This window comes from Plectropomus leopardus, chromosome 11 (assembly GCF_008729295.1).
Source record: "Plectropomus leopardus isolate mb chromosome 11, YSFRI_Pleo_2.0, whole genome shotgun sequence".
Classification (NCBI taxonomy): Eukaryota; Metazoa; Chordata; class Actinopteri; order Perciformes; family Serranidae; genus Plectropomus; species Plectropomus leopardus.
In genome coordinates, this window is record NC_056473.1 from 13,602,167 (window position 1) to 13,617,441 (window position 15,275).

Below are 15,275 nucleotides of genomic sequence, written 5' to 3' on the forward strand. Positions count from 1 at the left end.
AAGAAACTATCATGATTTGCAACAACCCTGTCCTCTAAGTCTGCATCACTTAAGTGAATGTCATTGATTCTACATTCTCTTTCAAGAGCAGAAATTTTACAGAGTTGGAGAAATAACTCACAATCATCAAGGTCGAGCAAAGACATTTCCTTCTTTTCTTTCTTGCTCTCCTTCTTGACAGGTTTAGAGGGAGGTTTTGATTCAGCTGCCTGAAGGGAGATGAAAGAAAACTGACATGAATAAAAGAAGATTTTCACGTTACTGTGTGAACTCTTAATATAGGAACCTTTGGACCATGAGTCTATCAGTGAATTATTTTGCTTTAATGTCTTTTTTAGATGTAGAAAGACTCCTGAGTTCACCTGTGTTCAACATTTTGGGGTGTGTTTTCAATACCTTTTTTTTCTTTTTGACTTCTGTCTCAGACTCTGAGTCTTCAGACTCCGACTGGCTGCTTTCAGACTCGCTCTCGTCCTCATCGTCAGATTCAGACTCTGAGTCGCTCTTACGTTGTTTACTCTTCCTCTCAAGCTTCCTTTCTTCTTCGTCACTGCTCTGCTCACTGGATAGAAAACCAAAGTTTAGAGGTCCTATTTAGCAGCCTGGCATTATTATTATTAGGGATTTAACAGATTCAACAATAAAATAAACTTCATTTATAAACATTCTTATACAAGGGTGCAAATCAACGCTCTCACAATAAATACGCATGCAAATACAAAAAGGACAAACAAGATCAGACAATAAAATATGGTAGATGACAGACAAAATATGTTAGTGAGGTAAAAAGTAAAATACTACATCAACAAAATACCATAAAGAATATGTACAATATATATAGATTTAAATTAAATACCAGCCCAGTTTTGAGAATTGGTAGTTTATGTAATAAATATGAAACTAAACTGGATGTGTGAAATGCACGAGTTTAGAAGAAAGAAAGTAACACCTTAGCTGACTTATGTGCCTGTTCTTAGATTTAGATGCATTTTATGTCTCTTAAGCATATATGCATTTATTTCATCTTTCAGCAGTTTCTTCAAATGTAATTATTTTTTATTTTATTTTTAAAACAAACCCTTTCTCTTTTTAATGTGCCTATTTATGATATGGTTTCAACTGAAAAATATAATCCAATACTTTTTGTATAATCTGTTTCATGTCTGTAAATGTAAATGAAAAAATTTAATAATTCTCTCATATGAATGGAAATGAGCTTGACATATCGATATACTGTCTGTATAATCTTCTTTCGCTCAATACTGACCACAACAAATAAAAGCATGTTAAAGAGTCAAAATATTGCAATACTGCTATACATTTAGTACTGACACATATTAAGATCAGAAATGCATTCAGAAGGTTGGAGTCACATGTTCTGTTTTTGTCCACAATAACAGTCGATGATTAAATACTAAAAAACAAGCACTACCTTTCGCTTTCTTGCACTGGCTTCTTTAATTCTTTCTTTTTCTTCTTCTTGTCCTTCTCCTCCTCCTCATCCTCTTCCTCATCCTCCTCAGACTCAGAGCCTTCATCGCTCTCCTCGCTCTCTGATCCTGACCCGCTCTCCTCGCTGCCACTGCCACTCTCCGAGCCACTGGCAGAGTCTGACTCTGAAGGGGAGAAGAGGGGAAAGAGGGTGAGTAAGTTACTTATTTTAAACAGAAAACAAGGACATGAAGGTCTCCCTGGTGATAGTTACACCAAATCCAGTGACATAAAAGAAAAAGTTTTGGACAGTTCCGCATTCAAACCAATGAAGATCAAACTGAAAAAGTGTCACAGTCAAATATAAAGCAACTTCTCACACTGTGAAATCATTATTTGTTCCAGATTTTCTAATTTTTCATCTAATAAAGTAGGCGGCTGGAATTATATGAGCAGTTGGCTGTTTGGCTGGCAGGTGGCACCTATAGACCTCTGGACACAGACTGGGTATGAAAGTTAGGGACTAACACATTATTAGTTATTAGACTTTTAGTAAACTCAAAATACTGCCACGATTGTACTCCCTCAAGGCCATCTGCAAATATTGTGTTAACGATAATGAGATGGATGCAAGGTCACAGTGACCCTGACCTTTGACCACCAAAAGCTAATCAGTTCATCCTTAAGTCGACTTAAACGTCTTTGCCATATTTGAGGGATTCCCCTCAAGGCATTCATGAGGTATCGATTTACAAGAATGAAAAAGATGCAAGGTCACAGTGACCATGCAACACCATAATCTATTTAGTTTATCCATGAGACCACGTGGATAATTGTGCTAAATTTGACAAAATTCGATCTCAAGCAGTCTTGAGATATCAGTCTCACAAGTATGGCCAGATGGACAACCCACAAATATAATGCCTCGGCTATCCCCCACATGGAGGCACAAAAATCTTATGCTCACGCTCATAAACACATCTGTAATGGCCTAATTGGACTAAAAGATGTGACAGCACCAGCCTGTCAAAGTTACCACTGTCAGCTGACTCCGTTGGCCCAGACTCGCCCTCCGAGTCAGAGTAGAACGGCTTCTCCACTTTTTTCTCCTTCCTCTTCTCTCGGCTGCTGCACTTGGTCCATTCAGGCACCTGGCGGAGGAAGCAGAGTTCATACAGTAAGCCGTTAGCTCCGCCCGGGTGACAAACCCCTCAGACAGAAGCAGAGACGTGGGCAGAGAACAGTAGCGTGGCCATGAAAGCCTCTGCCTGGGCGCAAAGCAGCCAAAAGAAGCCAGCCATCAGATCTGCTTTTAGATCTGACAGTCAGAGAACAAATTCAGTACAGACACCAATGTCAATTTTTATGCACAGATAGATGTCAGCACCAGGTGATACCTTCATGACCAGTTGCAGACATGATTTTCTTTGAATACAGGGAGCAGTTCCATTAAGAGAAGCGATGTCTTTAAGGAGTGGTGACAATCCTCCCACACTGTGAAAAAAGGCTGGTCTGCCTCGCTCTTTCTGTGACCAAACTCATTAACTAGAGCCATCAGCTAATGAGCGTGGACGTCTTCAAACCCCATTTAAAACCCACAAGGCTGCTAATGCGTGTCGACATGTCGGAGGACCGCACATCCTGCTGAAAGAATCACTTCTTTAATGGTAGAGACCGAGGAAAAGGGTGCTGTGTGTCAGGTAGCTTTAGCTGAGCTAAGCACAGAACAGCAACTACATTAGGCGGCGGGGAGGGGCATGTCGAAAAGCACTCGGGTTTTGCCGCTATATGGGTTGAGGCTCAAGTAGGTGGGCTTTTTGCCGCTAACTGACTCACACTCGTTAATGTTGTGACTCTTTCAAGCAGCGTAAACACCTGGCAGATGTAGAAAAGAAAAAAAAGATTGGGATGGAGGTGAGAAAAGGAAGAAGAAAGTTGTTTTAAAGAAAAAAAGGAAAGCAAGAGAATCAGGCACAGGAAGGTTTCTGGATCTAAAAAGATGTGGGAGAACAGTTTCTGATATTACAGAGACAAATAACCCCAAATTTCATCACAGTATGTAACATAAAATCTGAAAATTAGCTAATAAAATCAAGATGTTTTTCTCCCCCCCGCTAAATCAATGCACTCCAATATAACTTAATCATACAGTAAATATATACTTAAATAAAGAAAAAGTCAACATTAACATTCACTACGTACTAATACGTCAAGCAAATACACAACAATGCATTTAGTATAAATGTCTTCATCAGTGCAAGCGGGATGTCATTGTAGCATGGAGTTAAATGAGGAGGTGGAACAGGAGGGGGAGAGCACAAAATCTGAAACACATCACTCAGTATCACGCAACGACATTTGTGACACAGTCACAAACCGTGTCACAAATTTCATGTAAGACCAATCAGGTGAAGAAGAAGAAGAAACAGTCTGAGGCTCAATAAAGCTGGGATACACTTTATGATTTGTGCCTGTTTCCGACCTGATTTTGCATCACCCCTAATAAGTCTTCATAATTTAGCATTAATTCTTATTCTACAACTTAAACTCTTCAGTTCAGATTTCTCTATAAAGGATAACTTATTATCTTATACCCTCTTTTTAACGCTTCGAAACCTAGAGCAACCTCACTTTTCTTATTTGTTTTCAGATGCCTTTCACAAGTATTTAAACCTTTTGATTCCTGAGAAACTTCTTTTAAAAACATGGGAAAAAAAAGAACTTGGTCAGAAATGTTTCACAAATTGCAAGAGATAAGTAGATTAAAAAAAACTATATTTATAGCTAATCGTCACAAATAAAAATTTACAATTATGTTACAGAACTATTATAACTTTTAAGCGCTTATATCATTTATGTCATTTCCTTTTTTTCATTTTTTATATATAAATGTTCAGGTAATTTTCTTGTACCTCTACTAATTGCTTACTAATTTTTCAGTCATTTCTTCTAGCTCATTGCCTTGTTTTTTTTTCCAAATCAAGCCAATTTTCTCAGGTTTCAAAGGTTTAATCTCTTTCCACTTGGCAGAAGACAAATGTCTCTCATTTAATCTGTCATGATGCCGTGAAAGGTAAAATCTTATCTTGTCGACTTGACCATCGTCATTTACTGCATTCTGAAAACCAGAGAGAGACTAACAGAGGAAAGAGAGAGCAGTCAGCATAACAAACACCACTGCACTCCCAAACTGAGGGGGCACCTCTCTCCAGTCTCCTAGTAAGCCGATCCGCCCCTCACTGGAGGTTATGACTTCCTCTGTCTGCAGAGGTGCACAATGTACAAAGAGAGAGTCTGTCAGAGAGGTCAGGGCTTCAGAGGATCCACTCGCCCTACCAGATTTTACATGAGTGGATGTGATGGGACACTCAGTTGTTTGAGCACCCGAGCTGCTGTTGCAAGGACCATACTGGTGTTTTTGCCTATTTATCCCTTTTAACTTTAATTATATCATTGTTGACCATTTTTCAAAGCATGCTTTTAAGGTTTTTTGACCGACTTCCTATCATCAAAACGTTGTTTTTCACACTTTGATTAACAACTGGCAGAGATTTGAGACATGTTTGAGATCTCTTAGAGCTCAAGTATACCTTCTTGAACGCCACCCATCATGCTCAACGTGTTATTTTGGATGGATTTTTCTTGACTCGGTTTTATTTACCACTACTAAATATCATAAAAAGTGAATATTGCACAATTATTTTTTCATACAACACATTGTCATTCAATGTGTTTCCCAACAATGTTTTAGGATCTGCTGCCAAAATCTATGTTCCTCTTAAATCTGGACTAAATCTTGATTTAAGCTACAATATTTAAGTCTGGAAAAACACCTGCTGAAAGATAACTGATCTGCAAAAACATAAATCATTGCTTTTCCAACTACCCAAAACAAATATCTACTTAAAGTAAATGTATTGTAATAAAATGTAACATGATTTTGCACATGCATGGCCTACAACTATTTCATTTAGTTTGCTAATTACGAGGATTTTTAATGAACATCTACTACGTTTTTACCACAGTGATACCCCTTTTCCACCAACAAGAAATTGGTTCCATTCTGGTTGGTGAACCTAATTTTGAACCCTTCAGAGCATTTAGACAAAAATAAATTGGTCTGGAAAGTTGGCTCTTTTTTTGGGGGATTAAAAAGAATATCCATAATAAAAAGCTCAAAACTGATAGAAACACAGGCCGGTTCGCCAGATAGCACCACGGTTCCAAGACTCTTGAACAGAACAGGTTTAAGAATCAGAGCTGAATTGGTGGAAAAAAGGCTATGAGTTTCCCAAGTCAGATGTAGAAAGAGTTGATGTTGATGTGTGAGCTGTCAATTACCAATTGTCTGACATCACAGGCTAATGTAATTTGGTCCCTGCCAGACCACAATAAGAGAGTTAAAGGCATGTTGTCAGAAAATCAATCAGTGTCTGTTCATAGCTGCATTTCAGAGGATGTGAAGTCATAATTGTTTTCTGTGGTCGATCAGCCATCTCAAGCAAGTTTCAACTCTGCAAAGTAAACAAATATCTACCTGGAAGGTCGGATATCAATTTAGAAGTTATTTAAATGTTTTTTAAAAATGGTCAACAAAAACGTAACATGTCAACTTCTTTAGCTTCAAAATACTAAATTCCCTGATTGGTCTCTTGTACACAACCAAAACATCAAATGGCTTCAACTTGAAATCTGCAGCACAAGTAAATAACAAGTTAACGCTGAATATGTGATGTGAGGCTATGAATTTAAAAAAAAAAAAAAAAAAAAAAAAAGCTATACACACTATTATTCATACAATGATTCAATAATATGACAACAAAATCAAGCCTTGAGGTCACTCCTGTAACTTAAAGTCAAGTTACAAGTCTTGATTTTGACTAACACACTCAAGTTATGATTTTATGATTTCATTTTAGATCACATTGTTGGTTACGAACCGATGGCACATGGAGTGAATGGGATGGAGAAGAAGAGATGGGATTTTGGTGAGTTGGGATGATGCTCTACAAAAACACTAAGATAAATTTTAAATTTTCTTGATCGTGAGTAAAGTTTGTCTTGCTATTTTTGAATTTGGGGAATAATTAGGCCAAATTTAAATAGCAAATAAATCAATTATTTGCTACAAAGGTGCAAACATATTGAAATTGTAGGTTTCTTAAAATCCCTGTTTTGGTCAACCTCTAGCAGAGACTACAGGAGGTGGTTTACTGCTGTTGATACTGACTTGTATTGAAAATTTTGGCTGTAGCTCCCAGATCTTTTCCCTTTTGTATCGCATGTGCTATTGGCTCAAACATCGGTGAGAAATCACCTGGACAGGGCGAGTTAGCTGCTGCCGAACAGAAGCAAGTGCAGCAGAGAGGGCGAGGAGTTCAGTACCACCAACTGTTTTGTCATAGTGAATCAGAAGTTTTTAAATAGAAACTATAATCCTCTTTTCTCCTGTGTGACTCATTCTCCTCCATGGAGGTGGAGAGTTGTTAAGCAGCATCCATTTGGACATAGATGGAGGCCAAAAAAGATGCATGTTACAGATGAGCTGTTAATGAGCTGTAAGTAGATGAAAAATGGCTAGTGAAAGTGGAGTTATATTGGAGTTAATGTTATAATAGATGTGAAGCCCTGGTGACTCGGTCCAGCCCATCTGAGGCACTGCCCTGGGGCGGGAGCAACTCTCGCTCCCCTCCACCTTTTGGCGACCCCAGAGGGCCCCTGTGTCTCTGTAAATTACTGTTCCCACTGCACGCACAGAATCCTTCACCTCCACGTTGCGCACGGAGGGGTCTGGGGCGGCTTCAGGCCAGTCAGGCAGCTCCTGGTAGCCGCCAGCCTTGGCATTCAGCAAGTGGGACAGTGAACCCAACTGGAAGTGGTCTCGATCTGCAAAAAACACAAAAAACAGGAATCCAGGATGCAAATCTGCACGTACAAACAGACATTAGTACAAAACATGGGGCATTTTGTCACTGCTGCTATTATCCTTTTACATGAGGGGGATAAAAAAAAAATGGTGCACATCAACCATTTGACAGATTAAGATATGCTTATAAATAAATGCAAATATTCAAGGCAGCAGCATTTTTTTCTGGATAAAAAGCACTGCCACATATTTATTTCTCAACTGATTTTAATTAGTTGTTTTTATATTCATGGGTAACTAAACCAACCCCTTTTGGCTTGATTGCCTTCTCCCTGGAATATAAAAAAAAAATCAACAAAATGGACAGGGCCAAGAGAGGGCTAAGACCCACCCAGTTACCCAATCATTCCTCCTCTCGATCCACAGCACCTCCCTGCCTACCGCACACATACAAAGTAGTGAGTTGGTGAGAGGGCAGCAACAAGGTGGCGACAGGCACCTCGGCTGGTGATAAAAGCAGCTCCTGCTACCACAATCAGCCAATAGCAAAATTCAATTACAATAGCCAGGTTTCATTCTTTAGAGGGCAGTCACTATTGGTATTTATACACAATATGTCGAAATTTTATACTTTGCACTCAAATGTCAAGATTTGGACCGGAATCAATCAACAACACTACTTAATACCCATATATATTGCTTTTCAACAATATGTTGGTTTGGGGTTTTAATTACCCATTTGTAAAAATCATGACATTTAGGCTATAATATGTGCTGGGAACCCAAGAGAGGAATGTGTGTTAAGCTTAAACGATATAAACTTCTCAACGCTAACGTTACATGGTGGAAAATAATTCATTGAAAGAAGAAATTGCAAAAACTTGTTATTATCCTTTGATACTTGTGGCACTTTAAAAGTACGCCAAAGTAGATATTAGTCGTTCATGTTTGTTATATATCCATAGATGTACAGATGAAGAAAACTTAAAAACGTCATTGCTCTCAGGCAAGTTCTTCTGCGTCTTTTTTTCTTTGATTTCTTAGCAGATCAATTAATTTGTTAATCCACGATGTACATTGAAGATAATATCCTCAATAAAGGTTAGTTGTACTGAATCTGAAAATAAAGTATGTAGACCTTAAAAAATTCCCTGTTGTTGTCAGAGTACCTTTAGGCACCTGTCCTAGTACTTTTTATGGGGTACTTTGGCGTTTATTTGATGGATGGTAGTGTGGTAGGAATTAAACCTGTGATGTTGTGGTTACATGGCATGGACTGCACTGAGCTACAGAGATGCTTTGTCTTAGTACAGTTTGAAAACCTCTGCAAAAGGCCAATGCTGGGGGTCAAATAACTTTTTATGAAATCAGTACATAATTTAGTGTAATTGGTTAGTAAAGACTCTTGAACTTGACGTCATTAGGGGATACAAGCCCTAAACATAATTAAGTCCTCATGGATATTCTAAAACTTGGGCATTTCTTAATGCAAGTGTCATGAAAACTGAAATAAAAGATCACAAACCAAACTATCCTGGCTTATCAGAGCACATATTTTAGCAGTCCCTGTCAGTGTCCATGGTTATCTCAACAATTTGGGACTGTATTAGCTTTCTAATCGCTGTATGTAAATGGCTTCTGTACCTTTAAACGGAGACTCGAGAACCGGTGCAGGTTTGAGGGCGAGGAACAGTTTCTTAGCGTACTTGCTGAGGGCTCCACTCTTCTCGGTGGGTACAATGAGTTGGCGAATGAAGCGTGCCCGATCTCTAATGTCATAGTTCTGGTCATACTTGGCCAAGTTGAGAACATACTGCGTCAATAGTTTGGTCTGCAGGAAGAAAGAGTAAGAAGGACTTGTAGGATGAGGCCAGTAAAAATTTTCATAAAATTGCACTGGGTGAATGGCTGGGGCATTTTTACGACATAGGGGGCTGAGCCCAAAACTTAAAAATGGAGTCTGAAATTTTTCTTTGAACTAGTTTTATTTTTTATGCTTTTTAATCGCTCTGTTTTCTTTAATTATGAATTGTGATAAGAAAAATATTAATAGTTGTTAGTAATTACTTTTTAAATGCCATCATTAAAAACATATCAACAAGAGTTGAAAAATAGTTAAAAGTATATATTTAAGATAGCAGTGGTATAATGTAACTAAAAATTAGAGTACAAAAATTATTCGATCCAAGGCTTTGTTAAATGACTGTGGACTGTTTGTTTCATATGATAGGGGAGGGAGTGGTGCAAAAAGGGGGGAAGGCACGTCAGGGGGCTTGTGTTTTTTATGTTGATTGAAGGGTGGGAAATACAACTTTAAATGGTTGTATTTTATATTCATTTTACTCTAAATACTGCCAAAATTATATCATGTGGGATGAATGCTTCCGTCAGAAAATAAAATATCTGAGAATCTGACCTTAAAATAGTGACATTTCATCAAAATCACTTTATTCTACATGTCTCATTTAAAAATGTGGCCAAAAATAAACCACTTGTAAGAACTAACCCGCATGCACGACAAGAGTGAAAGGAGTTGTTTTAACTCCAAGATTTAATTTTCAATTAGCTCAGCTTTTAAAATCTAGCAACTAATTTATGGTGGAGACTAAAAAAAAAACAAAAACACAAAACTAAGTCACACCCTCGCCACCCCCTCTCCTCTGATGAATAAAGAACAGTACCTTGGGCCTATCCTGAGTTTTGAAAAATGTCTCCTAAAAATGTGGCCTATTTAGATCCGGGACTACTTAAAAAACATCCGGGCTGAAGCCTCGGACGCCCAGGCCTAACGATACCATGGTGAATGGTTGATGGTTTCACTAGGTGGTTGCAAGGTGTTTACCAGGATTTCTGAGTGGTGTTTTGTGTATCGTAAGCTTGGCAGTATTTCAAACACTGTTGGCAAGTTAAAGTTTTATAGTTGTCTTAAAGGGTTCCAATAACATACCTGTTTGGAGTTGGTAAGATAGAGCTTGGCAGCTAAATTGATGATTTGTAGCTTGACAATGTCCTCTTCGTTAGTGAACGACTTGGCCATCTTCCTCAGGACATCTGGGGCAATTTTTGGTACATGCTCACAGTATTCTCCAATCAGCCACAGGATGCTGGCCCGTGCCATCGGCACCTGGGAACAATTAAGGTTAAATTAAATGGTTGTGTACAAGTTTTGTTAAGATAAACCTTATTTGGCAAGCTTGTTTTAACACAGCAACTCATGTTTGTTTCCATGTAAATTTAAATTCCAAAAGGTCAGTTTAAAACAGGAGGTAAAACCCATGTGTCCTTTTGCTGTGTTGCTGTAACCAGAAGCTTTAAAGCCAGAAATAGACCGCAGTTTGTAAGAGAGACTCTAACCTGGATGTTGTCTGTTAGTTTCGCCATGTGCTTTATGATGTCACTGTGCTTCTCCGGTTGCATCTGCAGCAACTTCTTAATAACCACCACCGACTCAGCTACAACCAACTCTGTACAACAGGGGGAAGAGTCAGAAAATATACATAAACAATCAATACATTTTCCTGCATCTGCCTCCTAGATTAAGTTACGATATTTCAAATGCAGTCCCTTTCCTATTCTCTAAAGGAAATACATAGCGAAAGTGTTTTTGTGTGCTTTGTTTTTCAGCTTGTTTGGACATAAAGGTTTTGTATGTCATCTTTAAAGTTACATTCAGTGCAAATCATTAAGCTTGATTAATTTCTAGTTTCTAGAGACCCTATATCCACCACTGCTCGCTGAAAAAAAATGTATACTCCTTCAGTTCTATATATTGCAATACATATCACCTAAAAAGCCTCCAGAGTATTAAATAGTCAGACTTACCATCTCGGTTGGACAGCAGCTGCACCAGACCGTTCAGACACGTGTCCCTCACCTCGCCAATGTTGGTGGCACAGCGACCAATGGCTTGGATCGTGGCAGCCACAAAGTCTTTATCCATGCTTTTAATGTACGTCTTTCGGAAAGAAAGAAGTCACTCGGTACAATATAACATAAAGAAAGCTGGTGACTCTGTACTTGTTGAGAACATATTGCACAACTTTTGTTTTGCCACTCTGATTAAAGACAAAATTCACTCTTCACAGAGCATGAACACTGTGCACATGTACCTGAAACTCTCTGAGAATGGTGGAAATGTTCGTCTCATTGGCCAGATTGGTGAGAACCTCCAGCTGTACAAGACAAAAAAAGGAAATGTTTTTAAACACTGCGAAGGTGATTTTCAAAGGGAATACAAAACTGTATTTACTGTTATTACTTTATAGCTTTTTCATTGGCTCTGTTTACTTTAAAAACTGTGCCAAAGACTGCACTTTCACTTCAAAATTTCAATTTTAAATGGATGTCTACACCTCAGAAAGTGTTTAACTCTGATTCATTGCTGATAATTCGGTGAGATATCAGATGATTAAGGATACACAAAAGATGCTGCAGCTGTAATGTATATTGTACTACTATGCCTTAGAGTTATGAGAATTAATAGTCTTACATTCATTAAGAATGAAGATTAATGAGAAAACAGACAGCAGCACAATGAAAAAGAACAGAAATTAACCTTAAGGACTTTTATCTGGGTTGGGTCTGTAGAGCGAATATAGAAACTCTTCAGGTACGGTTCGAACATCCCCTGTGAAATATAAGGAGAAAAAAAAACTCAATGAATCTGCAGCTCCATCAGCATTTGAATTCAAGTTACACACACACACAAGCAAGCAAAGACACCACCAGGTGTAGCTCACCCTTCTCTTAATCGTCATTGTCGCCACATTCTGAAGAACAACATACTGGACTTCACTGGAGGGAGAGACGTAGACAGAGAAGATTGATGGAGAAAACGAGTAAGATATGTATTAATAAAGTGCATAAGATGTCATCAGCTGGCTAACATATCTGGGTGCCAAGTGGTCTATTCAACAAACAATAAGATTAAACATCTTATTGTTTGTTGAATAGACCACTTGGCAAAAAAAAACAGCAACTTTCTTGTTTAACATCTAGACATCATTCTTCAAGGTAGTAAACTAATGTTTTAATTAGAGCAGAGACTAGTTACAAATAATGTCTCAAAGAACGTCATACAGAACAACAAATTTCTGAAGAAAATCCCCCACAGAGCAATGCTGCTGTTTGGTCGCTGCTGAATGATGATCCCATTACAGCATATGCAATTTCACTAGAACACTTGTTCAATAAGAAGCTGACAGCTGAGAGGCCACCTATGTGCCGTCATCACTCCTCATGGTTTATGCCTTCATGTTTACCTTCAGGGCTACACAGATTTATTTTACTACGCTTGCTTGTCATTTTTTGTGTTCTCCTACTGTTTTCCACTTTGCTCAGCTTCGTGGCCATTACAGTTTCCTTTTATCACATTCAGCTGTGTGTTTGTTTCCTTTTCAACTGAGACTCATAAATGCAGCTGTCATTTACTCATTTTCAACCTTAGCTCCATTTTCAGCCACAATAACACTGTGAGAGAGCTCATGCTCCTGGTTTGACTACACTGCAGTTAAAGTGTTAATAGATAGGACTTTTGCTTTAACTTATTGTAATGAAGTAAATGTTAATTGCACAGTGTAATAGCTGTAGAAGAATGACACCATCTGGTTTTAGATCTCCCCCATAAGCCTTGCTATAGGCCTTGAAGCATTAACAATGTGCCTGTAGCTAACTAAAAAAAAAACCATTAGATACCAGCATGGCAAAGGCTTATTTCAGCACCTAATGGCCACCAGAGAGGAAAAGTTACATTGACAAACTCAATATTGTCAGTATATCTCAGTGTCCCTTCTCCTCACCACGGTTATCTTGGAGAAATGATTCCACTGAATGGTCAAGAGTGACATACTTTTATATTTACAACTATTTAAACAAAAATAACCAGGAAAGATCTTCTTTCAAGCTAACGAAGGTCGAAACCAGGCAAAATATTTTTAACTACTACAGTTTGTCGGGTCAAATTAGCAAAATGCTTGCCGCACATCAGCACCATGAGTGTCAGGGTCCCACAGTTTTCCCATATCTTCCTGCTGATACCTCACATCTTATTGATTAAAAATTCAGCTTTTCTGTTTACCAGCTTGTGAAAATGTAGTTATGGATTCTTTACCATACCAGCTTTTCTGTATGTTTGTGTTGTTTGCTAGCAGACATTAATCAATGGTTTATTGAATAACTAAAACCTGATAGCTCTCAGCAGCTGTCCCCAGTTACCAAAGAGTATCAATTTAAGTTCTTTGCAGGTACGGATATTGGAAAAAAATGAAGTAGCTGTGAAAACTGTGATAGTTGCTAGGCTCTGAGGAAAACTAAAAGCGATCCAGCTGTGACTGCGACCGCAGTGCCACACTATGTTGAAAAGTTGTCTGTTTCCACTTTAAATTCAGCCGACATCTATATTATAGCAAATAGACAAATTTGCTATACTATAGACAAATTGTTTCAAATTAAAGAAAGTATAGCTCACCTGTGGCTCCTCAGGAGTCGGACCAGGGCCTTGGCGATCACCCCAACCTCCGCTTTAGGGGCAAGATGGAAATACAGCTGAGCCACGGCCATCACCACCTGGAGCGTGGAGAGAAAAAAGATGAAGGAAATCATCACCAGTGACACAATAATACAATGTAAAATACAGTAAAAAGTTACATGTACTATATTTGCCTGTAGGTGTTCAACTCTTGAAATTGAGAATTCATCCATTTCCATGGTGACAGTCCATCTGCATCATTGCCTTACACTGATGTTATGTTGCATTGCAGATTTTACCAATGTTTAACCATGTTTTTCATCAGATAAAAGTAAGAAGATTCAAGTTATGTAAAGTCCAGAAATGATGACCCGGTTAAAAGATGTAAAAATGTTAATGTAGGAATTTTTTTTTTTCTACCAGCTACACCTGCCAACCGTAACACGGTGCAGAGGGAAGCATGCATCTCCTGCCAGTTCACCTAATTTGTGTCTTTCTACTGCATAGACAGCCAAGTTTTATAAAAAAGACCATCTTTCCAGCAGTAAAATACTTCTTTGATATAATAATATTGGCCACAGCTGCTTTAAGTAGTACCTGCAGTGGTTTATTCTTCAAGAGAACATTGGGCAAAATAAGCCCACAACAGCCATCTACATCAATACTGCAGGGCAAAGGTAAGCCATTCATTAATTACTTAATAGGTGCAAAACAATAAGCTGCATTGAGCACAATTATAGAGCTCACTGATTGTCTGCTACACTACATGCACGATAAGAAAACCCATTTATTGCCTGAGGAATGGGGCTAATTTTGAATCGCCTTGAAGCAGCTCGACTTCAGCAGAACACAGGCAGAATAATGTGTGACTGGGGAAATTCGTAACATCTAACACGGAATGGAAAACAGGCCTTTCAAGGTGACCACAGCCGCTCCTAATGTACTGTGATGCTTTATTAATTTCCTTTGGGAGATTGTCCCCATTAAGAGCGAGAGGTCAGCTCTGATTAAGTGCTCAAGGGCACTTCAGCTGCTTGTTAACATGAGCCAAGGTCAAGTATCTGAAGACCACGAGTGCTCACAACACTGACCTGCTGCTCAATGTAGGATAATGTTGGGGAGAAAACAATTAGGATCTCTACCATGGCAACTGTCTCAAGAGGAGAGTTAATGGGCTGTTATACTAATGTAAAGTGTGTGTATTATTCAGTAGTCTTACAGCTGCGTTGCGGCTCTGCAGAAGCGGCTTTGTGTTCCTCAGTAGCAGCCGGTGGTCTGGATCCATCACGTACGGCTTCCTCTTGGCTACCGAGGTAGCCTCTGCCTTCTTTTCTTTCTCCTCCTCGTCCTCATCCTCATCTTCATCGGAGCCGTAGAAAGTCTTATCGCCTCCCTCCTCCAGCAGGGACTCCTGCAGAGACAGTAGGGATTAAACAGTGTGTTCAGGGACAAACACACTAAGACAGAAATCTCTCTTGCATGCAAAGTAGTAATTGGCTGCTAAAAAAGTCA

General features: G+C 38.8%; 1 protein-coding gene across 1 annotated transcript in view; it reads right to left on the bottom strand.

Moving 5' to 3' along the window:
* The window catches only part of LOC121950643 (AP-3 complex subunit beta-2), a 42,158-nt gene that overhangs the window by 9,464 nt on the left and 17,419 nt on the right, over window positions 1-15,275 (bottom strand). The window contains exons 8-23 of the mRNA XM_042496714.1: window positions 14,983-15,174; window positions 13,764-13,861; window positions 12,037-12,091; window positions 11,853-11,924; window positions 11,407-11,469; window positions 11,120-11,252; window positions 10,652-10,761; window positions 10,245-10,421; window positions 8,942-9,128; window positions 7,183-7,317; window positions 4,634-4,689; window positions 3,268-3,306; window positions 2,468-2,582; window positions 1,433-1,616; window positions 397-562; window positions 122-209 (exon numbers count right to left, since the gene is read on the bottom strand). Of these exons, the coding sequence (XP_042352648.1) occupies window positions 122-209; window positions 397-562; window positions 1,433-1,616; window positions 2,468-2,582; window positions 3,268-3,306; window positions 4,634-4,689; window positions 7,183-7,317; window positions 8,942-9,128; window positions 10,245-10,421; window positions 10,652-10,761; window positions 11,120-11,252; window positions 11,407-11,469; window positions 11,853-11,924; window positions 12,037-12,091; window positions 13,764-13,861; window positions 14,983-15,174 (1,870 nt within the window). The remainder of the gene's footprint in view (window positions 1-121; window positions 210-396; window positions 563-1,432; window positions 1,617-2,467; window positions 2,583-3,267; window positions 3,307-4,633; window positions 4,690-7,182; window positions 7,318-8,941; window positions 9,129-10,244; window positions 10,422-10,651; window positions 10,762-11,119; window positions 11,253-11,406; window positions 11,470-11,852; window positions 11,925-12,036; window positions 12,092-13,763; window positions 13,862-14,982; window positions 15,175-15,275) is intronic.